At 42.8% G+C, this 16,402-nt stretch overlaps 1 protein-coding gene across 3 annotated transcripts in view; it reads left to right on the top strand.

Annotated features, from left to right (window-relative positions):
• Nucleotides 1–10,686, top strand: part of STXBP6 (syntaxin binding protein 6) — a 255,314-nt gene extending 244,628 nt beyond the window's left edge. For all 3 annotated transcript variants that reach the window (XM_036450614.2, XM_036450607.1, XM_045585078.1), the window contains 2 exons: nucleotides 3,486–3,643; nucleotides 10,020–10,686. In XM_036450614.2, coding sequence (XP_036306507.1) covers nucleotides 3,486–3,643; nucleotides 10,020–10,043 — 182 coding nt within the window. In that variant the 3' untranslated portion in view covers nucleotides 10,044–10,686. The remainder of the gene's footprint in view (nucleotides 1–3,485; nucleotides 3,644–10,019) is intronic.
• The last annotated feature ends 5,716 nt before the right edge of the window (nucleotides 10,687–16,402 follow it).

The following is a 16,402-nucleotide window of genomic DNA, read 5'->3' as shown; positions in this document are numbered from 1 at the left end:
TCACTATGGAAAACAGACTTGCCTTTTAAAGAGTTTACTATAAAAGTGTAGAAGACAGACCAGAAGAAGTATAGGGACAGGTAGATAAAAGGCTGTCTCTATAACTCTGAAGAAGAGAGGAATTGGACCGATACAGAAACAGTGAGAATGGTAGAAAGCAGAGAGCTGTGTAGGAGGTGACCTTTAGTTGTATGGGGTAAAAATGAGGGAGGAATCTAGACTTCCAGACTTCTGAATTGAGGAGCTGGGCAGATAGAGAGGTTAGTCACCGAGCAGGAGAGCCCAAAGGAAAAGCAAGTGTGAAGGGAAGGATAACAGGGTCATGATTAGACATACTGATTTCAAGATGAGTTTGGGCCACCCACCTGGAATTGTCCAGTAAGAAATCATAAGGATCTGGATGGAGCTCAGCAGCACAGTCTAGCTAAGGATAAAAGTTTGGCCATTGAAGCCATGAGCTGAGTAAAATTGTCCCAGAGAGAGTCTATAGAGTGCATAGGGGAGATGGCCAAGGACAGAATCCTTAAATTACAGCATTAGCAAGATGATCTCAGAAAGAAAGTAAGCAAGCAGGAGATCCAAATAAAGAGAAGAAAATTCAATAATTAGGGAATGGCCAATAGAGTCAAGTTGTGTCCTCAGGGAATTTATATTCCAACTTGGAAGTCAGTGCATCTACAGGTGAAAAAATGAGGTGGAAATGTTGCCTAGGATTGTACATGATAAAGCACACCAGAAGGATATGCACAATTCTCCCTGAGTTGAGGGAAAAGGAAGAATAAAATTGTCCTGAAGCTTGATGAAGGTGATAGGACTTCACTGGGCCTGAAAGTTGGGTAGAATTGAAACCAGAAGAGGTCATTTCAACTTAGGCAACAAGATTTGTTCAAATTCATCCTCATGTCCAAAAAACAACCTGAGATAGATTTTCTATTGATAGTAGTCAACAGTGTCACCCTTGAATAGTGGAGACAGCATTTGGTTTCCTCTTTTAGTTATAACATTTAGTGTTCTTTTAGTTATAATGACTATTGGTTAAATCATAAGATATAAAACAGGATATAGTGTCATCTGAAGTCATGTACAAAATTAACTTTATGGAAGTCATGACAAGAAAGCAGTATGGCTTATGCATAGCAGGATCATTTCAGAAACACAGATATATCTGAACTTTGAGAACATCATGAGGATCAATTCCACAGTAAAAAGAAAAGTATTGGTTATAATCCCTCTTCATTTTGTCGAAGCTAATTATAAAATCCCTTTACTTTTGTGCAATGGTCGGCAAACTGCGGCTCTCGAGCCACATGTGGCTCTTTGGCCTCTTGAGTTTTTAGCAAAGGCCAGCTTAAGAGTACCCTAATTAAGTTAATAACAATGTACCTGCCTATGTAGTTTAAGTTTAAAAAATTTGGTCCTCAAAAGAATTTCAATTATTACCTTTGATATTTGGCTCTGTTGATTAATGAGTTTGCCGACCACTGCAAGTGCAGCTTTTCCTAGCTGTGAGGTTGCAGATTCTTGGCCCTATCCTTTCCCTAGACTCTGGTGACTAAGCTGGGTATGGGGAAGGAAGCAGGAAAGGGGGAAAATCTTCTTGTGCCCTCCCCGACGCCTCACCTGCCAATCCCTTCTCCATCTTCCCATTCCATCCCAATGCCCTCTTTCTTCTTGAGAACACTTGACTTGCAATGCCACATGGGCAATAACTCTTCATTTACCAAGAGAAATGTATTGAGGGCAGAAACAGTCAGGCATTACCTGGGGAAATAACCTGTCAAAACCTCTCTTTGCTTGTCTGCCTACAATTCTGGTATAGTAGATTGCTTCCCAGAACCAACACCCTATCTGCAAAGAGGAAGGTACAGAACAAGGGAAAGTCATTGGAATACCAGGTTCCAGTGCTGGCTATGTCCCTGGTGACCTGATCTTGTACAAGTTACTTAACCTCAACTACTTTCAACCTTTAGAGGTTGAATTTTTGGACAAATGAGATATTTGTGAAGGAGTTTTATGATTACAAAAAGCTAATGAAATGTTAGACAGTGATGATAGGCTGTCATCATAGTTACTAGTATACAGTGAAAGAAAGAAGGATCAAGATTTCTCCTCCTAAATCTGTTCTGAGGTCCTAGACCTTCCATTCCAACCCTTGCATTCAACCAGATTTCTCCAGGGCCTCTTTTCCCCTGGTTCTTGTTCATCTGTGCTGATTTATCTCGGCTCATTGTAGTGCTTGATGCAACTGAGTAATACTAAGTTACCCCCATTCTCCCTCCTTTGATGCTAGTGGAAGCCCTTGAAATCCACTTCTAAAGAAGAAAAATGGTAAACAATTCATGAAGTGCTTCCTCTGGGCAAGGCATTTTCTTGTCCTGAGATCATTTTCTACAAACCACAGACTGTTCTCACAGAGGAGAAATTAGGAAGCCTTTGCAGCTGAGACAAGAGGAAATTACATTTCTATTAAAAGCTGTCTGTGGCTAAATGCATCCATCTCAGGTACAAAGTTAAATGATGTAATAAACTTATTCAAAGACATAAAGCCATTACACTAAATGCCATTAAATATCTTCCACAAATTGTTAACAAAATGCAGCCATAAATTTCCTTCAGTTGTCATTTTGCAAGATGCTTGTTCTCAGTGGCTTATGCATCTGCCAGTTCTTCACTGTTGAGTTCTGTTTCCAAGTCCTGGCAAGTGGGATTCAGGGATGCCTAGCCTTTTGAAACATGATGGCTTCCAACTTCCTCGGTATCATCTCTAGTGAATCTGGGAGTGCTAAGTTCACTAATTCACTGTTTTCTACCTCCTGGCTAAAGTGCTGTGTTGAGGCTTCATATTTCATATACTAGAGATCAAAGGCAAGGAGACCCAACCAACAGAGCCACAGCTCAGAATTCAAGGTTGGGAGGTGACACATCTACTCCGGACGTTGAGGTTGATTCAAAGAGTCTTATGTGGAGCCATACCTTTAAGGATGAAGATTGAAATGGAAGGGGAGAATTGAAATGAATACAGAGCATTGTATCTGGAAAAGTTCTGTGCCCCCAGTTTTCTTGTAGTTTTTCACCTAAACCCTGGGTCAATGGGAAAGGCACATACGATCCAGACATATCCCATTAAACTTGCCTAATTCCCTGAACTTATCAGAATTCCCATTTCCCATGCAAGCCAAATCCTAAATTTAAGAGGACCCAGTCCCTTTATGCTTCTATAAGCAGAATGCCAAGAGAGTAGAAATGAGTGGTGTGTTGGGGATGGAGATGGGGATGTACAAGAAGCTTTCAGCATTTGCCCAGGTCCTATAGCCAGCAGGTGTTTTTCCTGCCAGTGATTCAGTGAGACCCAATGAGAAGAAATGTTGACTTGGCCTTTGAATAGTGTGGCCTGCCCTGCTCTTACAGGCTGCTCACCCCTGGCAGGGGTCTGTCACTGTGGGCCAGCCAAGTCATTGTCTGATGCTCTTGCTGTCCTTCTTCAGGAAACAGCATCCTCCACTCAGCGGCTGATAGTGTGTCCAGTGCCGTGCAGAAAGCGAGCCAGGCCTTGAACGAGCGTGGGGAGCGGTTAGGCCGAGCAGAGGAGAAGACCGAGGACTTAAAGAACAGCGCTCAGCAGTTTGCAGAAACTGCACACAAGGTGGGTCCTGCAGATGACAGAGGTCTCAGCTCTGGGCTGTCAGAGAGCTTGGATGCTGAGAAACTTGTTTTCCCTCTGTGTCCCATGAGGGCAGATACAAAATCAAGCCTTTTCTCCCCTATACAATTTCCATTTGCTACTTGGTAAGTACCAGAGTCCTGAAAGATTCCTTCCTGTCCCTGTTTCTTTGGATATCTCTTTTCTGCTTTAGATATCTCCTTTCTGGCATCTTTATTCCTATCTCTGACCTTAGACCTTAAAGAAGTATGGACCATCTTTAATTCTTGCCCAGAAGTTTAGGGCTCAGGTCTCAGAGAACAGTGTGGGGAGGGAGGAAGAGCTCAGGTCCCAGAACACCCCTCCTCCCTTGGCCAGTGCTAGAAGAGGATTTAGGGCTGCTTGTGCTGACTTTTCCTTGCTGTCTTTTTCCAATCATGAGCTCAGCATCCTGTGTTCTTATCTTTTCGCCATATGAAATCAAGCTGTCGTCCCAGGGCATGATGCATCTCAGGGCTGGCCTCACTCTGCTAGGGGCTATGGACCTCTAAGGCTGGCCTGACCAGCGCAGAGCTGCCTGCACAGTTCCCTCCTGCCTCTGAACCCAGAGAAAAGCATTTCCCAGTGACTGTGACTGTGACTGTGGGTACACACACCCACATTCACACACTCGCTAAGAATGTGCCTTTTGGAAGGGGAAAGGGAAGGGGGAGTTTTTATTGGCAGCTAGCTGTCTGAGGCAGTCACAAACCAAAGGAAAGAGTCCCTGTTGGTCAGACAATGGAGAGGATTGATTTACTGCTCTTCTTGTGTTTAAAATAAAAAAAGCAGTTCTTCTCTGGCTAGTGATTTAAATCGAGGTTTCCAGAAACAACTTCCGCTGGTAAGTGTTAGCATCTCAGACTCATGATCTGTCCTTACACATATGCTTTTCAGGTGACTTTGTTGGGGAATGGGGGTGGAGGTTGATTTGCTTCAATAGAAAACCTCACTTCTGCTGAGGAAACAAGAATAGACAACCCCAGAAATAACAAGAAAAATCTCTCTAGCCGAGCTCAGGCACCGGGCTCAGGCTTGGACCAGACTGTGGATCCAATTCTAAATGGATGCTTCCTGCCTTCCCTTCCTGCAGCCCCTTTTTTACAGACCTGTTTCATTGTGTCATCAATTCTCTATCATGACAGGGCCTTACTGAACAGCTGCCTTGGGGGCTCCTTTGAAGTTCCCTGGAGGAGACATGGGCAGATCTGTTTGAAATGCAGGCCAGAGCCTCGACTTGCTGTGGCTGTCACAGATGGAGGGAGCTCAGATTTATGGTTCGCTTGTCCCTTGATCCCTTCTCTAGCCTACATAATGCAGAAATAATGATGAGATGGAAATGCTAGGAATCCAGCCCCAGCTTCATTTATAGCAACAGCAACTTTAGTGACTTAAATGAAGGGTGGACAGAGGAAGTCTGGAGAAACAGTTAAAGTGTTGATTTGGAGAAGAGAAGGCTAAAGGGAATAATTTGTAATTGTCTTCAAGTTTGGGAATGGATTCTCTTTTATGTATGACCCCAAAGAATAGAGCAAGCGATCGTGCACTGATAAAATTCTGCTAAAACAAGAGCTTCGGTTAATGATTAAACCATGAACTAGGTTACCAAGGATGTCTGTGAAATTGCACTTCCTAAGGTGGAGTAGACAATACATGGAGGTCATGGATGTGGGCGACCCCCTCAGAAGAATTTATACAAACACTGGACTGGATAACATAAGCAGATGGCCGGAATTCTTGGCCATGGTCATCTGTTTCCCTGATACTTTGGGAAAGTTTGTTAAGTAATTGGGAAGGCAGTATGTATGGTGTGGTGATTAACATCTTGTGTTTGATTTATCATCTCAGTAATTTACTCATCAGTGCCCTGGGACAAGTGCTTAATTTCTCTAAATTCCAGTATCTTCATCAGTAAAATATGAATAATTAATACTAATACCTATCTGCTAGGTTACTGAGAGAATTGAATGAATTCCAAACTCCCAATCTATTGATATTATCACATATAAATCTAGATTAATACCCCATATAATAATAGGCTAGTATGCAAATTGTCCCCTCGACCGGGAGTTCGACCAGGAGTTCAACCTGGAGTTTGATCAGGGGCAGGGCTGGCCAGCCAACAGCTTGCAGCCTCTCCGATAGGGCCTGGCCGGCAGGACCCCCCCCCCCCCCATGCCCTATGCCTCTAGTTTGTTATAATTATGTCCATAACAATGGTTTCTGTTGAATCTGCCCTATGTGGTCGCATAATGAATCTAGTATGATGGGAAGGGGGGTGTGTAGAAATGGGCTTGAGGATCCTAACACAGCGATGGGAAGGGTCAGAGGGGACAATGTTGTATCCTCCAATGGTGGGAGGGATGACCTCCTGCTACATGTTGATGCTTTCTAAACACAGAGCAGTCCTTGAAGCAGGATCCATCGGAAAAGAAACCGACTAGCCTACCAAAGGCAAAAAGGCCTCTAGCTTTAAGCACTGGGAGGACCCATGCCAGCCAGTGACATCCCCTCCCGTGGATGTTCTGAGGAGGAGAGGGAGGGGCTGCTTGTGTCTGTCCAGGGAGTGTGAGGGAGACACTGTTGGGGCCAAACTGGGATGTGTGCTTATGAATCACCGCCATTGGCAGTATTCCTAACGAGGAGACTGGCCTCTTTAGATAAGCTGTGGCTATTTTCCTGGAGACTGGGGCTTCCTGATTTGAACCCACTGATATAAGCTGACCATGAAGACGTCCTTTCACTGATCAGAACCCTCCAGGCTGCCTGGTGAGGAGAGAGTTCAGAGGTGGAAGCCAGGCATTCCATTCCCCAGACAAATGTGTCTGTACTGACTCAGGAAGAGCAGGCTGAACTTACAAGTCAAGACTCAGTGCACACATGAGAGCCCGAGCAGAGAAAGGCAATTCCAGGTGACAGTTCTTCGTGTTTCCTGGTTGAACAAGGGCAGCATCTCTGGCTTGGAGAGCATGGCCTGCCCTTTAGATTGCAAGAGAACAGGATCTCCGGCTTTCTCGCTTTCCCCGGTACTCCTGCAATGACCCAGGTGTGCCAGCTAGTGGATCACCTTTCATGACCCTGCCATCAAGATGTGTGGATGTTTGTGTTCTGTAGAGCAGATGGAAAATGTTCCTGCAGCCCCTCTCCCCCAACTCGGCCTGCCTGGCTTGAGGAAGTGGGGTTCCTTCCTGAGCTGTGGGCTGGGTACAGTCTTAGCCCTTAGGAAAGTGCAGCTCGGCCACAGAACCAACCTGCTCACTGTCCCTGCCCCGAAGCACAACAACGTTGCAGTGTGTGCAGTACTCTGAGGCCTGCAGGGCAGTGCGTCAGCAGGCGAGAGCAGGATCCCACACCCAGGCATCCTCCAATGACATTTCTCGCAGAAAGGAACAGTGATCCGCCCTGTTTTGCACAAGCCCGCATTTGTGGGGGTGGAAGTGGTAAGTGGCATGTGCCTCACTGGCTGCTTGTGTCCTTACTCTGTGTGCTTCCTTTGGGTCTCTGGGCCTGAAGGGACCTCAAAAGTCCAGGCCTCTTGAAGATTCCCCCAGTATGAATGATGATTTTTATTATTATTATTATTATTAATATTAATTATTATTAATAATAATAATATTATTTGTGTATAGTAGTTTGCATGGCTTTGAAAGAGAAAGCTTTCCATGACAGAGTAAGAAAATAAAAGGTATCAAAAGGAAATTTTAAACTCCCCTTCTATAGGAACTCTGACTCTTCTAAATTGGTCCATCGCATTTGAGTTGGAGATGATATTTATAGGCATGAGGTACAAAACAGTTGTGATTTTAAAGCTCAAGACTATATCAGGGAAGCAACAGTACCCTGCCTTCCATATTCTAGCTCCTAACTCTCAAGCAATTAAAAAAAAAAAATCTAGGTACCATGGAAAGGATGCCACTTTGCGCTTTATGCAGAAACACCTCAAATAGCACAATGTCCAATCCAGTTGTATTTCTGCAAAGCTGAGCTGGCCACACATGCCTGACTGGGGCTCCCTTTGTGCAGGTCCAGACACACTGAAGGGGTAACTAGGGCCTGGCAGCAGCAGCCCCATCACTGCTGAAGATTAATGATTGGGTGAATTGGCACAAGCCCACTAGTTGAAGGTTAACAGCTCGGCGACTAATAGGACAGCAGCATTTATAAAATATTTATGATTGTTATTCATTATACACAACACTTAACAGCTTTATATTGATATGAATGGTTCACCCACATTGCTAAATAATGTATAAGCACTGGAAGACAGAGCATGATGTGGGGCCATACAGCAGAGAGGCTCACAGTGTGGCTAGGGAATGGATGCACTGGAAGGAGAGCCCTGGCTCTGCCACTTCCATCCACCATCCTATATAGTAAAGAGGTAATATGCAAGTTGGCCATCACTCCAACACACAGGATGGCCGCCCCCATGTGAACACAAGATGGCCACCACAAGATGGCCAGCAGGGGAGGGTAGTTGTGGGCGATTAGGCCAGCATGGGAGGGCAGTTGTGGGTGATCAGGCCAGCAAGGAAGGGCAATTGGGAGGGACCAGGCCTGCAAGGGAGGTAAATTGAGGGGAACCAGGCCTGCAGGGGAGGGCAGTTGGAGAGGACCAAGCCTTCAGGGGAGGGGAGTTGGGGGCAACCAGGCCAACAGGGGAGGACAGTTAGAGGTGACTGGGCCAGCAGGGGAGGAAAGTTGGGGGGTGACCAGGCCTGCAGGGGAGGACAGTTAGGGGTAATTGGGCACAGGGGAGCAGTTAGGCATCAATCAGGCTGGCAGGGGAGTGGTTAGGGGTAATTAGGCAGGCAGACAGGTGAACGGTTGGAAGCCAGCAGTCCTGGATTGTGAGAGAGATGTGCCCTGAGGGGTTTCAGATTGGAGAGGGTGCAGGCTGTGCTCACACACACACACACACACACACACACACACAAAAACACATTTCATGCACCAGGCCTCTAGTGTTTCCATAAACTCTGTGAGGTCAGGAGTTATAAGCCATCTCCATCCTTTGTGGCAAAAACCCACAGCACTTAGCACATAGTCTAGGCATTCTCAGGACTTCACCAACTGTCTGACAGTTGACAGACTATTGTATCAGCACTGCAGAAGGTCTGTAGAGGTCTTGCAGTGATTAGCAACACAAGGCCTCGGTTCACAGTACCCTCCCCAACTCACATACTGACTTGGCCCGGGTGCAGCAGCTGCAAGAAAAATGTTGGTGCTGCTCTTGCAGGTGACCTACCTGAGGTGGTAGCCCCAAGTCATAGCTTCTTTGTTGGAGACATCAAGAAGGGGAAAGGGAGCCTAGGATTGATTGCCCTATGTTTCACTGGGGAAATGTATTTTCGACATCTTCCTGTGTGATGCAGAGCACCTCTGAGTGGAATAAGAAGGGTTTCCCTTGCTATGTCTTCAAGGGCTGAACCCCTGGTCATGATGCAAATGGGGGGGGGGGGCTTTCTACAAAGTTATTTCCTACATTGAAGCACCTGCTCTTTGCTCAAAAACCATTCTCACCTACCCCCAGTCACTCCCGCCCCAAATTCAGGGATTACTCCCTCATATCAGACTCTGGACATATGAAGAATTACAGTTCAGTCTTAAATCTGCCTTCTGGGTTCCTTTGAAAGGATCTGTTTGAGAAAAGCCATGTCAGATTTAATTTTATGTTCATGCCTGCATACGCTTCCTTAAATATATCATCAAGGGCTCCAGCTGGGTTGGGGAAGACGTTAAATGATATGGTATATTTGATGTTCTCATTTATTAAGATCTAACATTTCAATAAACCACATCCTCCATCTGGATTTGATCTAGTGTTCAGCCCTAACACAGTTTAATCAAGTGCTTTGCCTTGGTTGAATGTCCTGGTTGGATATTGAGTGAATTATTGAAAATTGTTTCTTATCATTGTTGACTGTAATGCTTTAGGAGATGTCAGTAATTACTTACCTTTGCAGAGTCTTGGGTTTCTGGATCACTAGTAACCCAGGAACCCAAAGGCCTTTGTTCGTCTACCCCTCCTGTTCCTAGGGTGGATCTTTCATTGTGCATTGGCTTTTCCACTGTTTCTTCAGTGGGATGAGGGAACATCACATAGCACTCTGCCTTACCTGGCCACGTACACTAACAAAATCACTGTGAGGAGGAGTAACAAATGCAGTGTTCCATGGACGATGTGGGAAAACGCTGCACATTTCCTAGATGCCACTGTGCATGGCACTGTGATAACTGCAGCACACAGGATCATGGTGCTGCTTCTCATCATGTGCATGGGGACAGAACACATGGAACTCCTGCTGCCTGATAATGCCTCCCCTTTCTGTCTCCTTAGCTTGCCATGAAGCACAAATGTTGAGGAACTGCCTATCCTGGTGACCCTCTGAAGAGAAATGGAAGAGTTTGTTCATCAGTTTTTACAAAAATTCTGGACCTCTACTTGCTTTTTTTCCAATAATATGTGGACATTTAGGGGTTTTGTTTTTCTTTTGAAGATGTTAATATGAAAAAAGAAGAGGTTATGTTTATATTTCCCTAATGATTTTGCTAAGAGTGCTGCAATAGCAACAGTTTCATTTTGGGTTGTTTTTTTTTTTTTTTTGTGTGTGTGTGTGTGTTTTCCATTGTGTGTATGTGTGTGTATGTGTTTTGCCTTTTTTAAACTTTATTTTTGTGTGGTAGTTTGAATGTGAAATTTGGACTAAATGATATATTGAGCTGGGTCTAAACTGGCCTCATGTATTTTTTCCCTGATATTAAACAGGAAGACATTTTAAAATGGTGACATCAGATGTTATTGTTCCTGGATGGAAATAAAAGTCAAGCCATGATTGGTTTCACTCAGTCTCCTAGCTACTCTTAATTTGAAGGTTAAGGTGCTATATCCTGAAAAATAAATCTGTATTATGAAAAACAATTGGATTTATCAGGGGAAACAGCAGTCTTAGATTTTGCTTTTTATGTAATAATCTATTGCATGAGCCATCACCAGCATTCAAAAATACAAATCAGAATCACAGATAGAAATCTCCTTTCTGAGGTACAGTTTAAATACTTGGTTCTAGGCTGATTATTTGAAACTATTAAATGATGGCTAAAAAAGTTGAGGTTAAAAAACGAAGAAAACGCCTATTTAAAAACCTCTGTGCATGTATATATGACTGCTTTGTGTGTGGTTTTTTTTGTTTGTTTGTTTTGTTTTGTTTTTGTCATTGTCCCAAATTCCAGTAGCTGGTATTGAAAAAGCTTGGATGTTTATCAAGAATTGATTTGTCCAGATAAAGGTCTATGTAACTGATAATGTGAAAAGATACCCTCTCAATGTCCTTCAGTTTCCTGGTATCTGATTTTTGGAAATGTTGATGTTGTTATTGCTATTTATTTAATGTAATTTTCAGTATGGGTTTCTAGACAAATTGCATTTCATGGCAATTGCAGCTTGCCAGGTCTGACATAAAACAGCACCAACATGAAGTGTTAAAGAAGTTGGCTCACACGTATGGTTTTGAATCACTCGAGGTAGTACTGGGTTTAGAGCCTGGGGGTCTGTTTCTTAAAGGATTCAAATACTAAACATGAAAGCCATGCTTTGTCCTCCTGAAACAGGAGGCAAACTGCACATTCAGACACATGGCCAGCCTCCCACCGCCGCACAATGATTTGTTTTTCTTTAGGTATTACATATGTGTCCTTATTGCCCCATTGCCCCCATAAGCACAATGGTTTTTAAGCTGCCTGAATCTTCAGGACCCTTTCTGACCCTTCCTATCATGGAGGCCAATTGAGTTCATGTGTATTGTAGACTCTTGCATAGCAGTGTAAGATGACTTTTGGATTATTTATGCTGATTTCAATAGCTTAAGTTCTCCTGATAGAGAACTTCCCATGGAGATAGAACATTGGGCTATTGAAGAAAAAAAAATTATCTTAAACAGTATGTGTCGAAAGGGAGGTGGGATTTGCAGTAGACAAATTCCTGAATCCTCTTAGGGAGATGACCCAATTCTTAAAAAACTCTGTAAAATTTATATTGTAAACTATAGAAGTTTACCATAATACTTTGTACTTTTCTTTTGGTGCCTAAAATGTTTAAAGAAATAAGAAGTTTTCTATCCGATGAGTATCATTAGAAGCATTTATAATTTTTATGAAAAGCCCAAAATAGCACTCCAAAAAGATTTTGCTTGCAGACCTCATTTCAGACACACACAAATATTCATTTTCCCAAATTGGATTCTAGCTTTAGAGGTAGATAGTTGGTATAAATAATTGAAAGGGTAAATCTAAAACACCCTGACAATAAGCCAAACTCAAAAATCCAATTTGTTGCCAACTAACAACAGTGTTTGGGGGAGCTGCTTCTGAAGTAGCAGAGGATGAGGTCACAGCATACTGTGAAATTTGAGATCTTTCCTTCCTGCTCAAATTGTGATATTTACTCTTCATAAATATAAGTATTCCACATCTTTCCCTTTCTTCACTCTCTGTTTATGTTTTAGGCTTATGTCTTATTGGAAATAGCCTGGATTAGAAGAAGGCCTATCTGAATTAGCTTTCTCTATTGATTTGTTTCTTGGCTGTGGCCATGACATTGACTTCTCAGTATCAAAGTCTTAAGTAGGGCTTCATCCCTCAGAGAGGCCAGGAGATCAATCCCTGTCCCTCTTCAACCTCCCGAACTCTTGCACAGGAACCCTACGGTGAAACACATCCTTTTGTAGAAGGTGCTGTAATACAAAGTATTAATACAATCTAACCTAGAGAAAATTGCTAAAACGACTCACATTAGTTGGGACCAATTAATTTGGCTGACCTTGGTAGAGGGCATTTCATTTCTGTTTGTTTCATTCCTGCACTTTGCTATGAGTTTTCGAGATACTGTGTTTTTTGTGAAGGACTTCTTAAATTGTATTGACAACTCATAAGGAAACAAAATTTCCCAGTGTTATTAGTTCCTGGAATGTAGCTGTAGTATTCTTCACTAGTATTATTAGGTATCTGTGTACAGGAAGTATACAGTTATTCAGGTTAATATTTCATATTAAAAATGTATTTGTAAAATGTAACAAGAACAGTAGTTAACATTTTTAAGCTCTGAAAAAAAAATAAAGTATGTGTTAGACTTCAAAGTACAGTGAAATCCGTCTTAATAATACTTTTGTGGCTAGCAAAGGTTGTGCATTTATGTAAAAATATTTACAGAGTGCCCTAAATATGGAGTATTAAAGATAGATTTCTCTTTCAGTTTTAGAATTGTGGCACTCCTAAAGTCTGTTGTGCAGTTCATTCTTCAGATGTTCTCTAAGATGTCAAATACAATTTTTGTTTCTTTTAGAGACAAGTAACACCTGCTCATGATTCACTATGACAACAAACCCTAATTTTGTCATTAAATATTTTAACTCTGTGATGAAAGTTTGTTTCTCTCAGCTTTTTGTAAAATCTATACAAACACAAATAAATAGGAATCATTGTACTGTTGATGCCAATGGGAAGATCTTGTGTGCCTACAGGGGACCAAAGAGCTAGGATTAGCACAAGGATAAAGTTGCATAGCATTATGATAATGAGATTCTATCCAGCATTAGTTAAATATCTTTGATTCTCATGGGCAAAGCAATGAAGCCAATTAATAGTTATCTTTCTGCTGATGTTAGTGGTATGCTCAACTCAAGTAATTGTTATAGCATGCACCCTCATTCAACAGACTAGTTTCATATCCTATTAAATTGGAAAGAAGACCCCAATGGGCTGAGGGGACTGGGTGCCACCATCTTGTGGCTGTGATGGTGCTACCATATTAGAGGGTGTGGCAGTCAATTAGCATACTCCTTATTGGCTGTGGGCGCCACCATCTTTGAGGGCAGGGCAGTAAATTAGCATATTCCCTCCTTATTGGCTGTGGGTGATGCCATTTTGGGATGGTGTGAGGGTCAATTAGCATATTCCCTCTTTATTAGATAGGAGGATTGGCTACTCCAGATTATGGGTGAATTCCTGCACTGAAAGACTGGACTCCCTGATGGTGTGTAGGTTTCAAATTATATAGGCCAAGAGAAAATCCTGGCCCCTGGAACTCTTAGAATTTCCTAAGAGTTGAGAATGGGGAAAGTTGTCTTTTGTGTTAATAAGTTTACTTTGGGATGTACCTAAAGACTGAGTTCTGGTTGCCCATGGAACCAAACACATGATTAGAGGGTTGGAATTTTCAGCTTCAGCACCTCACACCTCTGGGGAAGGGAGAGGGGCTAGAGGGCTTAATCAATTGTTAATAGCTAACTTATTGTCAATAGCCAATTATGTAATCATTACAAGACCATGTAACAAGCCCCCATAAAGACTGAAGAAGATGATGTTGGAGAACCTCTGCGATGGTGAACATGTGTAGATGCAGAGAGGGTGGTGTGCCTGGCAGCACCTTGCCTTTTCCCTGTACCTTGCCCTATGCGTCTCTTCCATCAAGCTATTCCTGAGTTATCTCATGTCACAACGGACCGATGATTAAGTAAGTAACATGTTTCTCTGAGTTCCATTGTATGTTTGTTTCATTCCTGCACTTTGCTATGAGTTTTCGAGATACTGTGTTTTTTGTGAAGGACTTCTTAAATTGTATTGACAACTCATAAGGAAACAAAATTTCCCAGTGTAATTAGTTCCTGGAATGTAGCTGTAGTATTCTTCACTAGTATTATTAGCTATCTGTGTACAGGAAGTACACAGATAGCAAATTAATCATACCCAAACATGAGGTTGTAGAACCTCTGATTTATAACCCAACCCATCAGTAAGAAGTAAAGAAGACAACCTGGATTTTTGATTGGCATTCTGAGTTGGAGGGGTCTGTTGGAACCTCCAGTCTTGGCCACTTGGTCAGAAACACAGGTAACCTGGGCTTGTGTCTGACATCTGAAATGTATATTGGGGGGTGGGGCAATCTTATAGGACTGAACCCTTAACCTGTGGAATGTGAGACTATATCTCCAATAGATACTGTCAGAATTGGGTTAAGTTCTCTGACACTCTGCTGGTGCCTGAGAATTATTTGTTGCTGTGGAGAAACCCCCACACTCCACATGGAACCCAATTTACCCCACCCACAAGGCAAATCTTACTTTATGTCTCTAAATGTGAATGGACTAACAGTCCTCTTTTAATAAGATGGTGCAAAAGATGGATTTTCTTTTGGTTTATGTTTTGAAAATCCAAAAATTATGTATGAAAAGATTTGGTATAGTGAGAGCCAGCCTGACACAAAATTGATCATCATCATTACCTCCCCCAAACCTACAATTTGAGCGATCACCTTTCTCCCTTCTGTGCCATTCTTGCTTTCCGACTTTTCTTAAATCCTGTTTTAGCTACTCTTCCAAGGTGTTACCTACACTTAGCAATTTAGGGAGTTCTTTCATCCCTGCCATGGCTTGTCAGTGGGAACTTTTAGAAATGCATACATTTTACTCCCAAATTTGCCTTCTTGGTGTCCCTGGTCATCTTGGTAAAAATGACCCCTGCAGTCCCTGGATGGTAAGGCACATGGCTTCCCTAGATGATTATCAGATTTAAAAAATTAAATCTATCAAGGAAATTAAATATAATGTGCATTTAAGCTCTATGACTGCTATAATGTAACCTCTGCCTTGACCCCCATTATACTTTCTCTTTTGAGCCTCATCTGGTGCCTCAGCATTTCCTGCATCATAATTTCACTTCCCATCCCCGCCCTGAAGTTTTCTACCACGTTTTCCTTCTTTCTGCTGATGCGTCATGAGCCTGGGCATAGCAGGTCTTCAGGGGCTGGGCCTGCCTCCAGTGGCCCATCCACTGGGCACTCCTGAGCGTGAGTTGTTGGCAAAGCTGTCTGGCCTCCCTTAGTCCCCTAAGCAAACAGTGAATGGACCTAGGAGACTCCAAGTCCTCTGCTGAGGTGTGTTGTCACTACTCTCACATTGTGTCTGTTAGACACTTTAAATGCTATTGATCCTCATGGTGAAGTGGAGATTTTTTTTTTAATAAAATACATATAGTTTTTCTTGTCCACAAGTGTTCAATCAGCTCAAGTCAAGAATGCCTAGCTTCTCATGCATCCATAATTTGATGTGTCAGAGGCTGGACAGCAATTGTCAGTTCCACAAATCCCAGGTGCCATTTGAAAACATTACTTATGAGCCTTTGTCCTATGACACTGCATTGCAATTGCTTTGCCACTCTGAGAGGACACAGAAAGAAAGAAAATGAGCCCATGGATTTTCAACTTTACCCTGAGATCTGAAACATGGCTGGGATGATTCACAACTTCTGAAGAAAATTCCTGTTACATGCTCTGGCCATGTGCACCAGATGCTCTGTTTAATTCTAATACCACATCCTTTGCCGCCCACATACAGCTAAACCTTGTTTATTTGGCCCGTGTCAGCCTTTGAGTTTGACGTGCTTGCCTTACAGGCTTGTGATCTTGCTGGACTGTGCTGCTGGCTGAAAGAATGGAGTTGTTATCCTAAATCCACTTTGGCACAGGTAGCATTAGCAGACATTAGCTAGACCTCTTTGACCATTTTTATGGACATTTCATTTATCATACCTCTGGGAAAAGGAGAGGCTCCTGGCCTACAGGCACCCAATGGGGACATTTCCGAGAGAAAGTTTCCAAAAAGACAAACTTCAAAAGAGAGGGGAGTGAGAGAAATTGGCCTCCATGTTTGTGTCATCAACTGTGGGAAC

The sequence above is a fragment of the Pipistrellus kuhlii genome, unplaced genomic scaffold (assembly GCF_014108245.1).
Source record: "Pipistrellus kuhlii isolate mPipKuh1 unplaced genomic scaffold, mPipKuh1.p scaffold_m20_p_1, whole genome shotgun sequence".
NCBI lineage: Eukaryota > Metazoa > Chordata > Mammalia > Chiroptera > Vespertilionidae > Pipistrellus > Pipistrellus kuhlii.
This window is presented reverse-complemented; position numbering and strand designations above follow the sequence as displayed.